The following is a 22,331-nucleotide window of genomic DNA, read 5'->3' on the forward strand; positions in this document are numbered from 1 at the left end:
TTATTTTCATTTCATCTGGGTCATTCAGTCTTTATTAGAAAGTTAAGTAAAAATATAGTCGTAACAATTTGCAGCTGAGAAATCAGCAGGGACAAGTGCCTTTTGTTCAGGTTGTCAATGAAAAGAGTGGCTCGTGTCCGCAAGTGAATTTTCAGCCAGTAGGTGGACTGCAGCATGCAGAGAGTGTAAAAGGTGAGGAACAGCAAGAGCCCAAGTGGGCTCGGAGAAGGGAGATGCAAAAATAAAGCAGAAAAGGAAGCTGGGGGGGGGGGGGAAGAAGGTCTAGAGAAAGCTCAAGTTCCTCCTGAGGAAAATGCCCTTGAAACCATATCGAGTTTGCCGAAAGAGTGTGTGAGAGTGAGTTACTGGCATATAAAGCATATGATTTGGTAATGGGCTTATGAGGGGGTTTACTCGCTGTTTCAATAAACTCCCAGAGCCATGACTGGGCTAAGCTTGCAATACAAACACACCCGTTCCTCCAGTTTATCTGAAAGACACATCTGGAGTCTATCAACTCCTGCAGCACCCCCTTTGTGTTTCCACTCTCCACCACGCTTAACCCCTTCCTCACCCACTCCACCCCTTAATGGGTCATGCACTCTCATTAGGTGACTGTTGCCTAACCGGGAGCCACCCGGTGGCATGTGCGGGAAAAATGCACCAAAACAAATGTTCATTTTTCTGTGAAGGGGGAAACAAGACTCCCCTGTGCAATCACAGCAGCTGTCCTTAGCGCTCTCCAGAGTGGGCTGGTACAATCTGAGCCTTTCTTTTAGTCAGGCCAGTCTAGACAGAGGGGCTCCTTGCCATCTCGCCATGCCTACACATTGGCCACTGTTTTTAAGTGTTACAGTGTGGCACACCTCTTCTTTGTTCCCACTCATCAAGGTAATTTGCTCAGCTTGTGTGGAAATCTCCTGCTAAGGAAAACGGCCTCAGATTTATACAAGACAAACTGCAGGAGTGTGCTTTCTTTCTCACCCTCGCTCCCTCCCTCTCACTTCTTCATCTACCCTTTCCCTCTCTCTCACCACCATACCATCTTTAGCCATCTTGGCTCCGCGTCCCTCACGTCAGATGGTAAAGTTGTTTAAGTTGGACTCCGTCCTAACCCCTACCGCTCAGAATGGCAGAGGCGATTTCAAGGTTGGTTTCGGAGAGATTTCAGGCAAAGAGTGAATGAATGGTCTGCCTCTGCTTTTGAGGAACAGATACTATCAAGCCAAACATATATGAATTGGCCTAGGCCTGCACATAATCATAACACTATAACTGTGCATGTTTTCTCATGCAGACATTTTTAAGAAACAGTGTTCCAGCCCAAGGTTTAATTTCAGGCTTCCCTTAATTTTGTTGCATTATCAGCATAAATCTCAAGCACCTCCTTATTTTCTACACTTAAACTAAGTTGAGTCTACAAGAAGTGTTTGGTTGTCTTATGTGATGTTTTATGTGCTTACTCCAATGAGTCCAAAGAAGCGCAGTGTTTAAAAGATTCCCACTGTAGAGATCATCTCAGCCTCTCTTGTTGACAAAAACGGTCACGCTGCCAACACCTAGAGCCTCCTAACCACAAGCCTCACTCCTGCCTTTCAGACCTGTCCACTACAAACACCCTGCTGCTCCCTCATCCATCATCATCGTTGCCCTCTGCTCTCCCTCCCTGCTCCCTCTCTCGCTGTAGGGTAACAAGCCTTAGTAATGAGGGCCCCTTGTGCCCTGCCTGCCTGTCCTGTGTCCCATGGTGCAGTGGGGCCCATTTGGAAAGGAGCCAGACTGCCTCGGCCCTCGTTGCTCATTATTTTCATTACATTGCCTCAAATCAGTGCAGGACAGGCTGCTGGGATCTGTCCACAACTCATAAAGGTCCCGGCTCATTAGTGGGGTTGCCAGTGAAAACTTCCATCAGAAAGGGTGTGCATAGCGGTAGAGGTACTCAAAAGGTGCGCAAGTACACGAGCAGAGGTCTGACGGTGTGTATGAAAGTGACTTATTTTGCGCATAGCAACCACCGCCACAGAGGCGAGGCATGATTTAACCAGTGTGTTCATCCAAAGAGCTGGAAAGAAATGAAGTATTCCAAGATCCAAATGTAGCCATTGGATGGCAAGCCTGTTTAAAAGACCTACAAAAACACAGTAGTCTAGTAAGAGGGCAAAAAACAAACAATCCTAAATTGCTCCTCTGCACTTGGGTGGCTTGGCAGGTTATGAAGGCAATAGTGGCTTTGAGGAGGTTTGTCCCAATGAAAGGGCTAACTGTGTAGATTGCTGCACGGCCTTGTCCAGGCCTGGAAGAGGGTGTTCTACTCTGGAGCTGAATTCTCTGTTTAATAACAGCAGATCAGACTGCATTCAGCTCTGAATAGAAGTATGCTGTGAGCGTGTGGAAGTGAGTGTGTGTCTGCTGAGACCTGTTAGACTGGGCCAGAAGAGAGGGTGCCCATACTAGGAAGCACACTCAAGGGTTACTGTATACACTGAAGTCACAGCAATGATGAGCCAAGAGTGAGAGTGTGTGCGCGAGTGTGTGTGTACCTGTTTAGACATCTTTGTGGGGACCAAAAATTGGAATGTTACTATACTTGTGGGGACCAACAGTCACTTATGAGGACAAAAGCGGCTGTCCTTGCGAGACTGAAGACTTTTTGAGACTTAAAATGTGGATTTAGTGTCAGGGTTACAATTAGATTATGGTTAGGTTTAGGCTATGGCTTAGGGTTAGGTATTCATTTTGATTAGTTAGGGTTAGGGTAAGCGGCTAGGGCAGAGGTTTCCAACTCTGGGCCTTAAGGGCCGGTGTCCTGCAAGTTTTAGATGTGTCCTTGATCCAACACAGCTGATTTAAATGTCTAAAGTTCCTCCTCAACAGTTCTCAAGCTTGGTAATGAACTAATTATTTGATTCAGCTGTGTTGACCCAGCGTGATATCTAAAACCTCTGGGCTAGTGAAAGCACTATCAATTTGATGTCCTCACTAAGATATCAAAACGAGAATGTGTGTGTGTGTGTGTCCCTGTGTGTGTATGTTTCACAACAACATGTGTCCCAATGTGTGTGTGTGTGCAGTTAGGGGGCGCAGACTGTGTTTATCCTTGTCACGTAGGGGAAGAGATGCAGTGTAATTCCCTGATGTGTGTTTACTCAGCCCCAGTGGGCTGGCCTTTGATTACACCGCTGGTCACATAATATGAGTAACTGCTCACTACTGCTCCAAATGACAAGCACATGTTGACGCCATACTGGAAACAATGAGAAGACCCGAAGAGCCGTGGTGGACCGAGGAGACAAAACAAAACCAAAATCTCACAAGCGCAGACAAAACTCACACTCTAAGCTCATATCTGAATTCATCCCTGCAAACCCTTCCATCAGTGTGGCATTTTTCACAACAGACAGCAAATTTCCCATGAGCTCAGATGTGATTATAAGCTGCCCGAGGCTCAATTAAAGGTTGAAGATGTCAGAGTGAGTGACTGAGTGAGTGGACCTCCACCACTGTGTGTCAGCAAGCCAGCAGAGGTGGAGGCGGAGGAGTGAAATGAGGCCTGTGTGATTTACATTTCGTGCTCAGCCAGACGCCTGCATCTCCCACTGTGGAGCACAGCCAGGGGTTTGTCTGCCTGTTTTTTGTCTTTCTCCCAAGCTCTTTTAGTTAAACCTCCACTCTGCTGCCTCCTGCTAGTTTTTTTTATCACTGCTCCAGGTACATGGGAGAGCTCAGATTACCCGACCCACCGACCCTATGGCGCTACAGGAAGGCTTTTCCACACTAACAAAAATATGCAACATCAGCTCATTCTGAGCCACAGATCAGGCTTTAATTTACTATACATTACTGCCCAAGTAGCATTAGCCTCAGGATCTTCCTGTCAACAGCTTTATCAGCGTCCTCGGTGCAAGACTGCTGAGGTGAGAACTGACAACTTGGCCTTGAAACTATTCACCAATGGTGTTCTCGTGTCAGACTTTAGAAAAAAAAAACATAAATTTGAGCAAATATAGCTTTTGTTCTCGACTGGCACATCTGCTCTGAACTTCAGTGGTAGGTACTAACAAGCTAACAACTGCAACAAATTACCATATTTTTCTTTCTTTCAACATTTTTGAGAAACTCGTTAGCTTCATGGGTGGCAGCTCGAAGTGCCATGTGGAACTAATATCTCTGCAACATACCCACCAGCCCCCTCGCCAACAATATAAGCCTGTCTGCCAGACTACAGCATCCAAGTTTGCGAAGTGAAGCTGCAACATATGTGTTGTTGCCATAAAGCTTTACTGGGATGCCCTGTGAAACAGCACACTGTGAAAAAAACCAAAATGAATCTGTTGCGAAACGTACACTAGATTCAAGGACAGTGTGAGAATATCAGAGTATTCAGGGAGATTGGCATAGTAGCGTGTAGGTGCTAATTAATTTAACACCCATCCTGTTTGTATTTCATTCATTGGGCAACATGATTTATAAGATTTATTTTTTTGTATAAGAACCAGAAACACTGTCAACGTCTGTAGACCCAAGCTCATTCAAACTCTGCCCTGTGGTATGAAAAGTCAAAATTTGGAAATTTGAAGAAGGAAAGCCAGCATGTGTGAAAGCATGGCTGTTGTGCATTAGTGTGCACAGCCTGGATAACTTGCTCTGAATGATGCATGCAGGTTTTGATCAATTTATATTCCCACCTAAATATGACAGAGAGTGTTACAACAACATGGCTGTGTAGGACAAGTCTCAGGGCTTTAACTGGCTCGCCTGCAGTCCAGGCCCGTCAACCTCTGGAAACATTTGGTACACTGTGAAATGAAACATACAGCTAAGGAGGCCCTGCATGTCAAGCAAGTATGGGAAAACATTTAGCTTCTTAATGTACAACAGTTGGCCTCCTCAGTTTCCTAAACACTTATAAAACACTATTAAAAGAAGATTCAAGCCAGCACAGCTGTAAACATACCGATGGCCAAACTTTTTCTTTCTTTTTGTTTTTCCAAATATGTTACTGGCAACAAGTTTGAAATGAATATATACATTTTTTCCAAAAAGCAAAAAACACATTTTATGTTTGGCCTTTGTACTTTTATCAATTGAATATGTCATTTCAATTATTTGAAATGATTACAGTCTGTTTTTATTTACAATACACAAAGCAACCCAGCTCTTTTGAAAACAGGGTTGTATTTGTTTTCGTAATATCGTGGTCTGGACCAAGGTGGTGGATCGTCTTACAGGCCGTGCAATTATAGCCATGTGTCACCACTGGCAGTTCCAACTATAGTTCCTTTCCCGTTTGTCACCAGTGGCGCTGTGCATCGCCTCAAATTCGTAAGAAAATATTTCATCTCTCACTTGTCTCACACCCCATTCATAGAGAGATTACGATGCCGCTAAGGAGGGCCAGACTGTCTGCAAGCCACAGGCAAAGCTGCCAACATGCAGCTCCTGCCAGAGATCTCCCTTATCTTGTCATGTGGAGTGGGGCTTTACTGATAATGGAGGAGTGAAGTGTAATTATGTGAAGTTTTCAACATAAGTCTGTGATAGCCAGTCTGAGTGTATCATCCTCCCTTCTGGAATGAAGCCCGTGATCGGATAGATGGGCCATAGCTGCTCAGATCTGCTCAGATCTCTCTGATACCTTGTCTGTATGTCTCCACAAGGCCCGGGCCAGAGACAAGCCAGAAATCAGCTCACACATAAATCCAGTGGAAACAATACACATGACATTAGAGCACCCGCAGAAGCACAGTATTTAATAAAGGACGATGAGAAAAGGATACTCACAGTTTATCCAAGGCATAAAGTCCAAGGAAGGATCCGTTTCTCAGAACTCGGATTTTGTTGTGGCTCAGTATCCTGTAAATAAAAAAATGGAAACAAATCAAATCACACGGTTGTTAAAAATAGGTTGAAAAAAATAAACATGAGGAATAGAAATAGAATAGAAACATAAATTAGGAGGAGGAAAAAAGCCAAAGAAAATGTCCATTCAGTGCTGCAGTCACATGAGAGATTAGCATTAGCATTACCTAAAGATGTTTCAAATAAATGATAAGACAGAAGGGCATCAAGACAGAGGTTGCAATTTTGATAATCATTTTATAAGTTATTATTTTTTAAGATCAAAGGGATGTCTTTCCATATCAAACAAATGGCGGCACATGCCATGGTAATTAGCTCTTTCCCCGCTGGCAAATCACTTGGCCTTTGGAGTTCTTATCAGTGCACAGGGCAAAATGCTAGAGGGCAGAGTGGAAGTGAGGCTGAGATCTCTCGGTTTGACAGGGAAATGCAAAAATATAAGGCAATAGGCCAAGGCTGTTTTAGAAGTTGCATAGACTTATACTCTGCCCCTAGTTTCAGTAACAATATACTTGTGAGAGTTAAGTAAATAGGACACTACATGCAGAAGCCTGTTGGCTTAGCTTATTCACAACAGTAGAAGCATGATAGGGAAAATTTCTAGTCTGAGGCATGGGTCATGGAAAGTGCAGCAAGTTAATTGTCTTCTTTATAGAGAAAAAAAACTACAACAAAATAGTTACTTTTTAATAAAAACAACTTTATTTGTATGACATTTGTCAAAACACAGAGTCACACAGTCCTTCACAGTTTGAATAAAAGCCACACATTAAAGATAATGTCTGAAGATACAGACACATAATCAACCATACGATCATTCATCGCACACATACATGCAAATAGTTGCAAACTATGTCCAAAAATAAAGAGGACAATTAATAAAGAGGCGATTAAGGAAAAGCTAACCTGTATAAATGAGTGTTAGCCAGAGAAAGGAAGAGAAACGCATCATGAGAATTTATTAACTTAAAACACCATGAAAGTTTTGTAGCAGATAAGGGTTGAAACAAATCTGCTACTGTATTGAATTACAGTCACAGCGCCATTTTTTCCAATTCAGGAAGAATGACATTTTTATAGTGCACAAAAAGTTCAAGAGGAGGTCTGGGTGGAGAACTGGTGCACAAAAACACCAGTGGTCAAGATTGATAGCACTTTATTCTCCATACGCAGCACATTACTGTCACCATAATCACAATTATGATGGCGCTACACCATCCATCTATCCATCCATCCTCTTCTGCTTATCCTTATCAGGATCGCCGGGGGTCTATCCCGGCTAACCAAGGTTGTTATAGTTAGCTAAAAATTAACTAAAAAGTAGAATTTTGAAAATAAAATTAAGACTAACTAAAATTAGAGAAATCTGGAGAACATATTGTTTGTTTAAGTATCTGTTAGTAAAAAATGTATTACAGCTAATGAGGCTTTAATGGACTACCTGTACTGATTTTCCTGAATACTGCCTCTGATATATGCCCTCCGTATAACAACTATAATTAAAAAGACGACAATAAACACTGAAACTAATGAAATCATAACACTTTCAAACAATAGAAACTAAACTTAAACAAGAAAATACACAACCATAATCACTCGGATTCAGACACCTGTCTATATCCTTCTCAGCGTGGGCTCAGGGTACAGCCAGGACCCTGCCCTGGAGACAGGCTGCCATCATTAACACACCCTTTAGTCTCACGTCATTATTGCCCCTGCCACACAGCTTTTAATGGGCTGTTTGTGACATTAAGTGTGTTCTTAATTGAGAGAGTGAAGTTGTGTGTGTGCGGCTTTAAGAGAGGGAGCTCACTGTGAAGCGTCCGTTAGATTTACAGATTCAGCAGCAGTGCACAGCCCCCCGTTTCCTGCCACATCAATAAAAACACTGCCTTCAGCTCCGCGCCTTCCAGCCCGCTTAATGACCGGATTTAATCGTCCAATCTCAGTATACAAGCATGAGCTGGCCCGACTCACTTCTTCCCTCCTGTAACAGTTAAAAGTGTCGAAAGCCAGCATTGCAAAATGGAAACGTAGGGAGTAAATCATCTTTTGCTACAGCTACATCGTGGACTCTTCAGCCAATATCTTGCGACAATTATCAGCAAAATTTCAAAAGCAAAGAAAACACATTTTCAAGCTGTGCTGCAATCAAGACCCTAAAAATGATAACAACTGGAATACTGAAAGTAAAGCCTCTCCCACCATTTTTGACGTCATCCCAAATCTGAGCTCCCCCCTTTCCAAGATTTGGAAAAAATACAAACATGTCATGTTCACAAATTCCCACTGAACTCCTCAAAATAAATCATTATTATTAAGGCAGAGAGAGGATGTTAGACGAGAGCAATCCTCTTGTGGTGTAGCCTGGATTTGAACCCGTGACTCCTGGGCCTTGAGGTCTCTTGCTCGACTTTTGGGCACAAAATCTCTCCTATAAATGGATGCAGGCCCAGGATGAAAGTTACAGAAGATCCGGAACTGCCTGAATAATTCAGTGCAGATAGGAGAGGAGAAAGTCACATCTGGCAAAGAAACAAGCCATTTAATTCAACACAGACAGCTGAGATACAGATAGTTCCTTTTGGAGTTTGCTTATTAAGCAGAAAACTATTAGTCAGGGAATAATGCACATTTGTTTCTGGTGTGCTCCGAAGGCCCACATGTGCACATCGCTGCAAGCCTACAGGAACAAAACACCTCCTTTCATATAAGCACACACTGAGTTAATATGCATTCTCCAAACCTGCACAGATTTATTTATTTGTGTGTTGCATTCAGGTCTAAACCCAGCACACATTCCACACACGGTATTTCAATTATCTCGCTAAAACTTGAAAGCTGACTTTCGCAAATAAACAGCGCACACAAAATGAGCTAACCGAATTCCTCCCATAAGCAACAAAAGGCGCAGATTTCCAGGAACGCAGGGGAGTTGTGTGGCCTAGACACTGCTGTATAATCCCCAAAGCCTGATGTTTGGAGCACAGTTGTAGTGGAGGGCATTGTTCTTTTATAAACAATACAAAGAGTACAACTCTGAGAAAGAGAGAGAAGCAGAACTCTGTAAACAGACAGAAATAGTCAGCGCTCCCATCAGGCTAAACAGGAAACCCAGCCAATTAGCTGTTTATTCAGAACCCGGTTTGAGAGGTCAGGGGTTGCAGAGAGAGCACTTCCTGGAAAGTCATCAGACAGATGGAGCAGGGTCTGGACACAGGTGACAGCTGAGGCAAACGAGGGTCCATCGCTTCATCACTGTAGGTTAACAGAGCTTTACAAACAAAGAAGATAAGCAGCTTCTACTAGGAGGCCTAATGTCTGCTCAGCACACAGTATTGCTACTGAGGCTTAACTGCACATTTCTGCCAGATCTGTCTGTAAGTGACAGATCAGATGGCAGATTGATTTAATCTTCTTCTGTTTTCAAGACCTATTCGCATGGCACGTCAGTGCGCTAACTCAGTCCAGACTACGGTATGGTATCTTTCATTCACTTAACCCTTTCAGAGCACAGAGGCCTAAATTAGATGGGCTAATTGAATCCATCTAATTCATGCAACCAAAGGAAAAAGAGAAAGAGAGGGAAAGCAGGGCCACATGTCAGGCCCCAGGGATCTTGTTTAACCATTTCGCATAATTCATTTACATTAGGATCAAAAAGAAAGAGGTCATATGAAAAGCACCAGGTCAAACCGAGTTACCAGCTTCTCTTCTAGCAGTTCTCACTCAGCAGAAGGGTTAAACACCACATGTATAACAACAACTTGACGTCACGGTTTTCTTTAATATAAAACATAAAAACACATATGGATGTATTCTTGGTTTTTCGCAAACTTATCCCCAAAGAGATCAAGTAAACGAATATTCTTAAGAAAAAAAACCTTTTAATAAGTGAGCTCGATTCTCAAGTAAATTTCTATAAACATTACATCTTTAGAAATGCCAAATTATGTATTATTTAAATCTTTGACATCATGCAAAAACGAAAAATCCCCTACCTGCAAAAACCTTCTCTCCAGAAGTTCAGTGGCAAAAAATGTGTAAATTTACGCAACGAATCACACTTGACTTTTTAGCTTCCATTGCCACAGCTCCGTGTTAGATCAGGCTTCTTATGCTGCATGATGGTGTGTAAAAAAAGTAGAACTATACAAAGCATCTTGTCTAGCAGACCACAGCAGCTCCTCCCTGCATCATGCCACTCACTTTGTTGGTTTGCTCAATTTGCTTACTAAACCCACAAAGCCTTTGAAGGCCACACGGGAGCAATGACAGCACGTCACAAATCGTATTTGATTTACTTCCACTCCCCACCCCCCAACTCTTAACTACATAGTTGTCTCATTGGTAACACTCTGCCCTGAGCCTGGAGGATAAGGCCTGATGTGTGCGGGTGCTTACGCACCTTTGTCTTCTGTATTCTGTATACTTTCTAAAGCTGATTTTGGGCCAGCGTTTGGTTGAACACAGGCGATAAAAAAAAAGATACATCCCTCTATTATCTGTCCTAACCACAGCAAGAATGCTGTAAACTCAAACACAACAGGATGTCCTGTTTGCTTTTTGGTGTCAGTATCATCCCACCTTCATCCTCTCATCCTGCTTCTTTGCCAAATGCACTTTAAACTTTTTCTTTATTTTTTTGGGTGGGGAAGGATACACAGGAAATGCTCTAGCCTGGTTTGGCATGTAGTCCCGAACATAAATGAGCAGTACTTAAGTAAAAAGCCCCGATTTCAATTGGCTCCTAAATATTTAGGCATGCTGGATTCAGACAGTGAGCTCTGTGTAGCTGCAGGCTTCTACAGCAAACCACAAGCAGAAAAAGAGTCTTAAGCAAGGATTTATATTTAATAAGAATTCATCTCCAGGCTAAGCTCCTAGAGCTCATTATGTATGTAGTACACTTCACGTTCTGTGAATAATAGTATGGTTTTCTTTCATACTGACTACAGATTCATTCTTCTTCAGCAGATCCAGTCTTTACAACACCTGAAGCTGCAGCAGTCTCACCAATGATGAAACAACGGGAGCGCTTGAAAGATGCAATCGATCTAGCACTTCCGAGGCCAAAAGAGACGGAGGTGCTCAGGTTCAGCGTAATAAAGAGTAAAAACAACCCAAAGCACCACTGTGTAAACATCAATTAACTTTGGATTGGTCTCTTACGCTCGAGGACCACACGCGGGGTGAGAGACAAGAACCCTTGAAAGAGATTGGTAACGTGGCAAAACTCCGGTCGTAATTCAGAGACCAATGGGAGCCAGATAATGAGACTAACTGTAAATGAGAGTCTCAGAGCATCATTACTGAATTAAGTCTGGTTTAATTAGCCGATCTGATAATGCACATGCTGGTCTGTTTCACATAAATAAAATTTAATAAGAATTTAACCGTGAGGGAGCTGAACTCTGCTGAAAGTGGTGCAATTACCCACTTTTAGATTACAAGAGGCCAGCTTTGTGTGAGCTCTTTCATTTGTGTCTTATAGCTGAGCTGCAAAACCAGTGCTGATTTATTTTACTGCATTTTCCCCTTTAGCTTTCCATTTGAGCAGCTTTTTCTAGCCAAAGGTGCATTTCAAGAATATGTGCCATTCACAGAGGAGAACTAAGTGGACATGGCAGCACTTCTCTTCATATATACATCACACACATATCCCTCAGAGTAATGCGGACAGACGGGGTGGATCAACAAAATACTGCGGTTACACCAAAAGATGGATTAGAAAGTGCATTACCTAATTTAGCTTCCCAATCCCACTTACTCCATCCAAACACGGGCTCTAATGAATCAGACGCCATTACCCATCTACATTACACTGCTACTATGACGGGCTGGCAACTTGTGGAAGTTGTACCCCACCTCTCGCCCGCTGTCAGCTGGGATAGGCTCCAGCACCCTCGCAACCCTGAACCAAATAAGTGGTTTAAAAAAATGATGGAAGCATGCAGTGGATTACACTGCAATTTAAGCTCCCAAACCAGGAGAATCAAAATGATCCCTTCAGCTGCGGGCATGCCAGCGAGAAAGGATAACATCATCGGATGTGTCATAAGAGATGAGCTGTAAACTTTTAGAAAATGTTTCAGTGACAGACTGTGATGACTGTGATACTTTTACACCCACAGAAAAACATACACAACTTGCTAAGCTGAGATTCCTGTCTGGACAAACTTAGAGCCGTAATTAAAGCGGGCTGCCATTTATACATTCAGCGCTGTGATATGTGAGAAAGCCAATCTGGAAAACTTTTACTAACAGCAGCAATTAATCTTCCAGTCTTGCATGCAGAATGCAAGACTGCGTCTATAAAAAAGCTATTTGCTAAATGAATGAATTGCCATGAAGTACTGCTGATGTTTGTTTAAGTGGAACACAATGTAGGCAATACAATTAAAAACAGCAGTCATTATTAATTATTTGAATTGATTTAAAAAAATAAATAAACCTGCAGTGACAGACAATAATAAGCATTTATACACCTGTACATATACACATAAGCTGTGAAGACATTCATTAGCAGCTGAGAATTGTGGGTAATGACATTTCGTGAGGTGTGTTAACAGCGAGGAATTATATAAGTATTAAAGTAAATGTAGATTATTTGTTTAGTGTTGGTTTAAGGAGATGTAAATGTTAATTCAGGGGATATTGAAATGCATCAGTATGTGTGAACTGCATTATTTTTTTCTGAGGGAATTATTTATTCTATGCTGTGAAAATATTCACATTTTCATTTGTAGGACTGCTGACAGTATGTGTGGTTATGGTTCACAGCCTGCATCAGAACTCTAACTTTAAGAAAAATCCTGTAAATTTTACAGTAAAATACAGGCAGCAGGGTTGGCAGCACTTTATTGTAAAATTTAAAGTGACCATACTGTAATTCTTTTTACATTTTTTTACTGTATTTTTGAAATACAGCCTGCTTACTCTAAAATTGTGTATTTTTTTTTTACAGCAATCCATTGCAGTCCAGCTCTCTCCTCTAAGTCTCTTCCTTGCTAACAGACACATTTTGTAGAAAGCAGAGGAGGAAAGTGGAGGGAGGAGGAATAAGAGCAGAGAGATCTCTCAGAGTGGGAGGCCAGTTGTGTCATCCTTGTTACAATAAGTGCTTTAAAAGAGGCTTCCAGATCGCACCGACTATTCAGCGCATGGGTTATTAACCCTTTCAGACAGAAAGTCACCAAAGCCAGCAGTCCTGGGAGCCCCTTGCACCCTGAGCCTGTCCTAGGCAAGTCGCGGCACCAGAAAGACTAAATGCCCCTGAGCACAACAAGCACTTAAACAGCAAATGCATGTCAAGATGTGAATGTGCCCATTGTGCCTGACCCACCAGTGGGCTCGCAGCAGCCACCAGGGAACGCTGCCAAGCTACAAGCCCCATTTACCGCCTGTCATGGAAAGGCACTTGCATGTAATTGCATGAAAAATATTTTTTATGAAATCATTTTGCAGACCCACATTGAGTAATTTAGTCATCAAACAGGGAGAAGAGGGTGAGAGCAGCCACATGAAGGAGTGGTACAGATTCCTGTCATTCGTGTATATGACAAAATAGATGAATTTAATGATTTATGCCAATAATTTTCTTGCATTACTCAGTTTTGTTATCATATTTATGTCCCTCAAGGCCTAGCGTGGGGAGTGTGCTCCTGCATCTGATATGCTGAACCGCTTATTATAGAGTGTACTGCATTGTGCTTGGGTTAACATGCAGGGCCAAGCAGTTAGGCTTTGTGGTTTGTGGTGTGTGTGTGTGTGTCTGTGTGCGTGCGCGCAGATTTATATGTACTAGTGTGTGACCTATCAGATTTATTTATATGGAAAGTGTGTATGTTTAACTCGATGGGTATGTGTGTGTGTGCGCGCGCATAAGTGGTCCAAAAACTACTAGTCTAAAATTAAAATCTGGGTTTTTTCAATGTCTCTAATTAGAGAGGGGAGGACTGGAGCCTATTTTGAGAGATGTGGCCATGCACGCCCTTCCCATATGTGTGCGCACAGGCTGACACACACACACACACACACACAATACACGATTTGGAGAGGAAGGTCTCCACTTCAAGTTGGTCTTATTAGACAATTCATCGAGTTCTGCTATCAGGAACTGTCTACCAAAAGCGCTTCAATATACAATTTATTAAAGCTGAGAAACCAGTGAACTCCAAAGACATAAACAAGTAGCTGCCACAAATATTAACAATCAGGGAACACAAGCTAAAATAAAACCGCCTTACTGTGAGGCTGCAATAAATTAGTGCAATATTTATAGTCAAAGACTCGTCAAGACAAACCAAACTGGAAAGTTTATGGCTGGAGTGCAGGAACACAATAGTCAGTTTAATCACTGTCTAAAGTGTTTTTACACTTTTAATGAGGCAATTTAGTGAATTTAGCCATTTGAGACAGTGAGTGGAATGTGGTGTATGCCTGTTAACATTGTCTCATTGTTCTGTTTCATAACCAGCCTCTGTTTTCTGATTCCCAGCAAAGACTGCTGGGAAATCAGGCCGCGTTTACAAAGGCTTGGCTAAAATCTTTTTGCCCCAGATACTGAGTGCCTTTAGAGGAATCTGTGAGAAGGTTGTTTTTCTTTTTTCATTTCTGTGCAGCAGTAATGCTTTCTCGAATGACAGTCAGGGCTCAATTCAGATTTATCCAACGTTTCAACACCAGAGGCTACCACAGTGTATTAAATAATCAAAAGGCATCTGTAATAAAAACTGGTAGACCACCATTCTTTCCGAAGGAACACACATTCATACTGTATCTTTAAACAGCGGTTAAGCCATCAAGAAGATTTTAATCAAGGGTTATTGCTTTATGTCACAACTTGTTCAGTCACTTTAAATGTAGCTCTAAACCAGATCGTATTCATAGACAGTGTAAAGGATAAAACAATCCAAGCAACAGATGTTTAGTTTGTTGTGGCTCCGTGTAACAGCTTACTCAATAATACAATGGTTTTGAGTAACGATGAAGATGAGCTGCTGGTTGGTTTTATATACTTGAGTACCGTTGATAAAGATACAAAAACACACTATCAGTATCTCTTTTTTATTTAACAATTTGTTTCTTAGGAAAAAAAAATGTGGTCACATGACGTTACCTCGGGGACAAAGCTGGGGTTGTTATTTCCCACTACTTGCAGTATTTATCTTTCCATCTAAAGCCCCTTCCACATATAAAGCAATTTATTTGTTTTCGATCCCTGTGCTGCTGATAGGGGAGTGCAAGTGAACAATATAAGCTCTGGTTGTATGGGTAATCATAGTTTGTGCGTGCAACACCCTCAACTTCTGGGTGATCCACTTCTACCACATGGCGATTGCACAGGTCGCCCAGTGGAAGGCAAGCTGTCTCCCAACAATTACCATACAACTCAGATCGACTGCAATCACTCTAGGACAGATTGGCAAAGGTTTACACCTATACTTGCCATGTAATTTATAAATTTACAATCTGTCATCTATCATCATACAGTCTGGTGAACTCCAACATCTGTCGACAGCAGTCTTTACTCTGCTATGGAGAGCTGCTGCAAGCTAATGAGAGCCTCCAACCTGATGAACTTTGAAATTCAGTTTAATTCAATTTCATTGTATTTATATGGCACCAAATCACAACAACAGGCGCTTATAAAAGACCCCTACAATAATCCAGAGGAAGGATTACCATATGCAGTTCATTCACAGTAAGAGAGCGGTGGATAAGCTGCTGATTGAACTGCTTATTTGTTTGTGACAATGTGGCATTTAAAAACATTTTCAGAGGAGCAACCTATCTGCATGTGTTTCCATTCAAGCACACTGACATGACTGACAAAAGGAAACCCAAAAGCTTTCCTTGACTTTAAATTCTGCCATATGTTCATTTAGTGTTAGTACACAGACTAATGCAGACTTTTAGCTCTTAATTGTTGTGCTTAAATCCAGATTGGTGATAAAATGGCACTAGCCATGTCCAAAGCCATGAAGCACTAAGTTCAGCCTCTTTGCTCGACACGTTACTGTTCTTGCACATTCGATACTTTCTGTAGTTGCTGTAAAATTGTTCTGGTCAACCCACCCTCTAAAACTGAAAGTGTAAGCACATTATTCATATTGATGGATACAGTTACTTAGTATACTCTAAGTAATATAAAAGTATATGAAATTCAGAAGATGATTGCACTGCATTGCCATAGATTAGTTCAAAGACACACACATGCATGCACACACACACATACACACACGCAAGCCACAGGCATTCCCACTACAGACACCCATTATCTCCGTCCCATGTGTTGTCGACCCGGAGCAGGAACTTTGGGGGCCGCTGTGGTCAGACACAGGGAGCGGGAAGTTAGCGCTGGCAAAGAAAAGCCAAAGTCAGGCATTTTTGGAGTAAGATAAGAAGAGAGCAGCGAGAAAGGAAAAACTAAAATAACAAAAAGCCACTTGGGGGTATGAGATTACTATGACAACACACCGCTGTTTTTGCCAAGTTTTGGAACACCGGGGCCATTTAATCAACAAACACAACAAGGTGATAAGTGAAATGCACATTCATCAAGCAAACGGGCGGGCAGCTGCAGTACACACAGTATGACGGCCTCTCTGCTTATGTTACCTTGAACTGCAAGGACTTAATAAAATACAAGGCTTGTGTGGCACTGGCAGGTGCTGCAGCTGCAGTAGAAAACTCGGAGTATCCAGTGTCAGGCCGTTGTTTGCTTTTTTGATTTATTGCTGACCACGGCCACACCTAACATGTGTGGAGGGGAGTCTGCTCCCCCTCGTCTCAACACCTTTCCCCACATAAATAAACTCTTCAGGAATGCCCAGCCAGCACGCTCTCTCTTTCCCTCTCTCTCTCTCTCTCCGTGAACTTTCCCTGATGATAAGATGTCATTCGGGATGTCTCGTAGTCACGCTCCTATCTGACAAACACTGACTCACAGACCAATCATAAACCACCGACACATCTGCTGGCCCTTGGGTATCCAGCCTCCCATTTGCCACAAGTGAGAGGCTGATGATGTGACTCAGAAGATAGCACAGCGATTAAAGGCACACAGATTAATACTGTAGGCAGCCAATTATACTACTGAGGTGAGCTGGCTTTGAAAAAATAGACACTCAGAGGGCGTAGCAGATGTAGCAAATGATATCGGGCTTCATGATGGGCAGATAAACAGAGCCAAAAATGAAAAGACTCAAACCAGATGAATGTGGGGTTAACAAAAAGGCTTCTCCATCACTCCTTTTTAGAGGCAGACTGCTTAGATGCTGGTGTAGCATATTCTTGTAGGTGTAGATTATGCAGGATTAGTTCAGCAACTGCTAACACTAGTAATATTATAGAAAGGTTTTTAATAAATAAATCCTGTAAAATTCTAATAATTATGCTGGTTCAAATGGAGAAGGAGCAACCACAACAGTGTAACAGGGCGTGTGCCGTACATTTTGCTAGCAGCTGTGAACAAACTAAGAGACTGCTCATGAGGACATTTGATAGAGAAACTATACGTAAGTTAGTTAAACAAACATGGTGAAAAGAACACACAGACAGCAGTGTTTTGTACTACAAGTGGATGTTTTTTTAATAATAATAATCAGCACACACTTGGAGCCAATTCAGTATTCAAACTGTAAATCTGAATAAATTGAATTAATAATCTCTTTGAGTCATTAAGCTTTAGAAAGCTGTAATCGGGTACTGTGTTTCTCAACATGACAGAGTCATGATCAGCATCAAATAGCTACCTTTTAGACATTTTCTCTTTTTTTCTCATGAATAATCTAAAAAACAAATGAATAAGCTGAGTTGGTCATGTCGATGGTGTGTTTGCTGGCAGTGCCACTCAAGCACACCATCTACATGAGATGAAGACAAAATGTGGTTGTAGGAGTAGCTCGAAAATCAAGCTTTTATCTGCTTTCTTGCTAAGAGTTGAACTGATAAAAGTTGGACGGGAGAGCCAGCTGTTTTATGCTGATGTGTTGTCTGTTAGCTGTGCAACAATGACCTAACTGATGATCCTCATGATCCTCACTGATAAAAATATTGTTGCCGTGGCTGAAATACTTTCATCTGAAACCCTTGACTGCCATTTAGCCACACTGACATAGTGGGCTCAAGTTCAAGCACGCAGAGAGAGCAACTGCAGCTGTCTTGGATGGGGAGGGAGGGGGGACGATCACGCCAAGGATGGGCATGCTGCTGACCCTCACTCTGAGTATCTGAGCCCACTCGCTCAGGCTGGCATCCACTGAGCCACAGCCATCAGTCACTGACAATGATGACAAGAAAATACGCCAAAGGAGGAGCACAGCTTTGACTTGGGTACAAACCACAAGTTATGAAGCACCAGCACATTTGCACATGCGCTGCCACTGTACGTTCTCTTCATTTGTCTGTTATTCATTAAAACGCTAAAACAAAGACAGCTGCCCCCACGCTGCACTCATTTTTCTTTGGGTGTTTCAGGGCTATAGCATGAATCTGTAGGATACGTATACCAGTTAGCTAATGATACATATATATTGCTTGCTTCAACACAGATACCCCAAACTGGCATATTTGCATATGTCTGCCAGCTGATTGTCTGTGAAACATCCTTTTTCAGATGAAAGATTGAATGAACTCTTCTTTCTGCTAAGTTGTGCTTCACAGCCTCCCACATTTTCATTATTATTAAAGCCATTTTTGTCCTGTTCCCTAATGCAGTAGTAGAACCTACAGTATGAAATCTTCTGAAACAGCCTTCACTTCATACAACAAGAATTCTGCGATCAGTTTACGAAGAAAGTCTGAAGATGCTGAAAACACTGAAATAGCCGATACCGAAAGATTACAGCTTCTTTAGTCAGCAGAGCTAAACTTTCAACATAATAAACAACATTTGGCTTTGGGACACAGGGGTTGATGAAATTATGCGTATGTGGATATTCCATTAAAATTATAATAACTTGTTAGTAATGAGCCCATCAATCATTGTGATTAATGGGCTCATTTTGCAACAGTTGGCATCCACACTTTTCAGATCAAATTACATTATTATTGGAATAACAACCTGGATGGGTTTTTTTGGAGGGGGGGTTAACAAAAATGCCAGATTTGTTATTCCAATCGCACACATAAACAGTTAGCTAACTGGAATTTCGAACTCTACAGCTGGACCAATTTATCAACGGGCCAAGATTTTAGGCCACTATGAAATATTTTCTGATCTATTGATATTGCCATTTATAACAGCAAATGACAGAAAATGAAACAAGTAAAGAAGAGACAACAGAAACACCCTTCAGCCAGGAAGTTGCATAGTTTGCCCACCAGGGGGCACTCTGCAACATCCCTTTTGCCAACAAGTGTTTGGAACTACAAACAAAACAGAGTCAGGCAGAATCACTAAATACCTACACATAACAAATGGAAGTTTTTTTGCGTTTCAGGTGTCTGAAAGAAAAAAATATCGGCCGATATATTGGATTTTTAAATCATCAAATATCGACATCAGTTTTAAAAAACATACTATAGCTCCCAGGCTGAAGTCTGACAGAAACAGTTCTGTGAAGTCTCTGGTATTGACAGGTATGTAAGAAAAGTGTATTTACACTCCAAACCACTTGAGAGAATGGAAACTATGAACTTTTGCTATAGAGGCATAAGAGACAGCTGCTGTTAGAAACGTAAGCCGTTTAGAGTAGGTACAGATGTTCCTCCCTCTGTCAATAGCCTCAGTAAAGTCTTCTTAGCTTTACTGGGAGCGTCCTGTGTCACTGAGCCTTTCTCCTGCCAATTCACTCATTTTCTTTTAGGCTATTTGAGATGCATAAAACCGGGGATATATCAACATTGGTGCCCATGTTGTCCCTACGTCTTTCTATGAATTACTGCCGGGGTCGTTAGGCTGGAACAGACATGTGAACAATGTCACCTTGTTCAATGTGGCATCCCCAGCAGATGTTTGAATGACTCAGTCCTGCCCTATTAATTCAAACATGTCTAATAATGACTGATGACTGGTACTTGAATAGGTTCAGACCTGGCATTAACACTCTCACTGGGTCTAGCGCTACCCTAATGTATTCCACTCCTCACTTTTATGCATCACCTTTAAATCCATTTTCCAAACAGCTTTTCTGACTTTTACCAGTACTAGTAAGGCCTGTACCATTCTGACTGGCCAGGTGTGAAGCACAACTAAATAACCTAAGCTTGGGGCATGGAGAAGACTGTGTAGAGAAGCTGGTGCCTTCAGTGTCTAAGCTGTAGAGATCTGCAGTCTTTTTTGACACAGATGAGTTCTCTCAGTTCATCCAGCTGAATTATTATGACAGAAACATCCAATCTGCTCTTGATAAAAAACAATATGCCAGTTGCATTAGAAAATGTCTCAGATTTGAACCTCCCTTGGCATTATCACAGACGAGAATTATTTCTTTTAAGTAACCAAAAGTTATTCGATTTTGCAGCAAATGAAGAAAGACTGTTTGCACTTCGTCAAAACAAAGTCCCGCGTCCATGTATGTCCTTGAACGCGTTGCCAAGATATGACCTAACTTCCTTTTCAACAGCTTCATTGCCATGATGAATAAAAGCTTTTGAAAATGAGAAATCCATATAATATTTTGGTATGAAGATGATCTGGTCCAGTTCTGATGAAGATCGGAAACTGTGAAATTTTAGCAAACTTAAAACACAAACCAAAAAAATTGATATTATATGGATTTATCATAGATCTTATGAATATTGGGCATATTGTTTAAAAATTAACTCCAGCTCCAACCAGCTGCTTCAGCGGCAGTGGTGTTACCCAAAATTGTAGTTTTGCATAATTCCGCTAACAGTCAAAGACAAATGTAACATCCAAAATATTAGAGACACGAAGTAATGTATTAAAAGTGAAGCTATGTTGATGCATTTAGGAGCCCTGCCTCCTCCTCTTGTGTCTCAACTTGGAGCTAAAGATCTGTTAGTCAGGGGATGGGGAGTTTTCAGTCTCCAGGGGCACATCCCTCTGAACTGCCTGCCAAACTTCTCCTCTCTCCATCATTTTTCTTGCTCAGCTTACTTTCTTTCCCCTTTGATTTCCTCGTCCCACTTCTTCTACTCCTCGTATTCGACCTTCTTCCCTCGCTCCGGCCTCTTTTTAACCTACACCGTCTTTTCCCACTTTCTCCTCAACAGAACTTTTCACTTTCACACCCTTATCTGTTTTACCCTCTCTTCCCTTTCCACTCCTCTTCCTCTCTCAGCGATCCACCTCCTCTGCAGCCGTGCATAATTAGGCCTAAACACAAGCCTGCTCAAGCTCACATCTGGAAGGAGTTTGGACATGGCAGTTTCCTACCAAGACGACTAAATATTTAGGTTGAGAGTTACTGCATGTGGATGAACTCATGATAGAGAGCGGGGGGAGGGGGGATGGAGATAAAGAGAAACGAATGAAAGTGGGACAAACGACTGGAGCTCGATGGAGAAGGCTGAGAATAAATTTATACACCATTAAACTACTGATAAGCATAAGTTTAAAGAAACGGCGATGTGTAAACGTGACACACACTGCAGTGTAAACAAACTCCAAACAGAGATACTGGCGAGCCATAGGGGGAGGTGATAATATTGGGGGGGTCAGGGGGGTGGACTGTTTGCTGCTCCTTTATGGATGGCAGGAGCAACAAACAGCCAGCTAATAGTTTTAATAAACAAATCGCCGTCGGGTTTTCCCATGAGGCTCAGGGGCCTCAGCTGGAATGTTCACAGGGGCCAGCTGTTGTGAATTACACGTAGCAGCCAGCCCCGGAAGCCCAAGGCCTGGTGTCCTCCAGCCTTTGCCTGCTCAGCATGGAGGAGAGCATTCCTCCAGGCTGCCCCAGAGAGAGGGCAGCAGGGCCTGGCTCTCAAGCCCTCCGATTCTGGAGAGGAGGAAAAGTGATGTAGGGCATGGAAAAAGCTCCTATGCCGCACCTGGGATACTGTCTGCAGTTTCAGAGCGTCTGTGGAATGTCAGGAATAACACGAATACCCACACAACTTCTCGCATTCCACATCTGGAGCTAATGTCACGAGCAACAGTGGGAACGCAGGCGCTTGAAAAGACTCACCGAATCCTCAGGAAAACAAACTTTCTAGACACCATCGTTCCCGGGATATAGAGAAAATGGTGGATTGCAAGCGGAATTGTTTTCGCCTGGCAGAGAGCTTAATCAAAAAAGTGTCCCAGAATGCAAAGCACATGCACAAAACATCTTAACCAAAGTTAGGTGTGGGTATAGGAGATTATCTTAAGTCACCTCAACCACTGCCACCCGAGCCATTTCACCTCCTCCAGCTTTTCAGCAATGTGTTCCCCAGATGTTTATCCTGCCTTTAATAGGCAAGAAACATAAAGCCCTATAAATGGACTGCTGGCTGGCTTTAGCTCTCCTGGGCATAAATCCCCTCACTTTACCTCATATGCTTTCTCCAGTGGG

General features: G+C 42.2%; 1 protein-coding gene across 1 annotated transcript in view; it reads right to left on the bottom strand.

Annotated features, from left to right (window-relative positions):
- The window catches only part of adgra2 (adhesion G protein-coupled receptor A2), a 40,077-nt gene that overhangs the window by 15,598 nt on the left and 2,148 nt on the right, over window positions 1-22,331 (bottom strand). The window contains exon 2 of the mRNA XM_005922687.3: window positions 5,782-5,853. Coding sequence (XP_005922749.1) covers window positions 5,782-5,853 — 72 coding nt within the window. The remainder of the gene's footprint in view (window positions 1-5,781; window positions 5,854-22,331) is intronic.

The sequence above is a fragment of the Haplochromis burtoni genome, unplaced genomic scaffold (genome assembly GCF_018398535.1).
Source record: "Haplochromis burtoni strain Fernald_Lab_line unplaced genomic scaffold, NCSU_Asbu1 Contig_62, whole genome shotgun sequence".
In the NCBI taxonomy this organism is placed as follows: Eukaryota; Metazoa; Chordata; class Actinopteri; order Cichliformes; family Cichlidae; genus Haplochromis; species Haplochromis burtoni.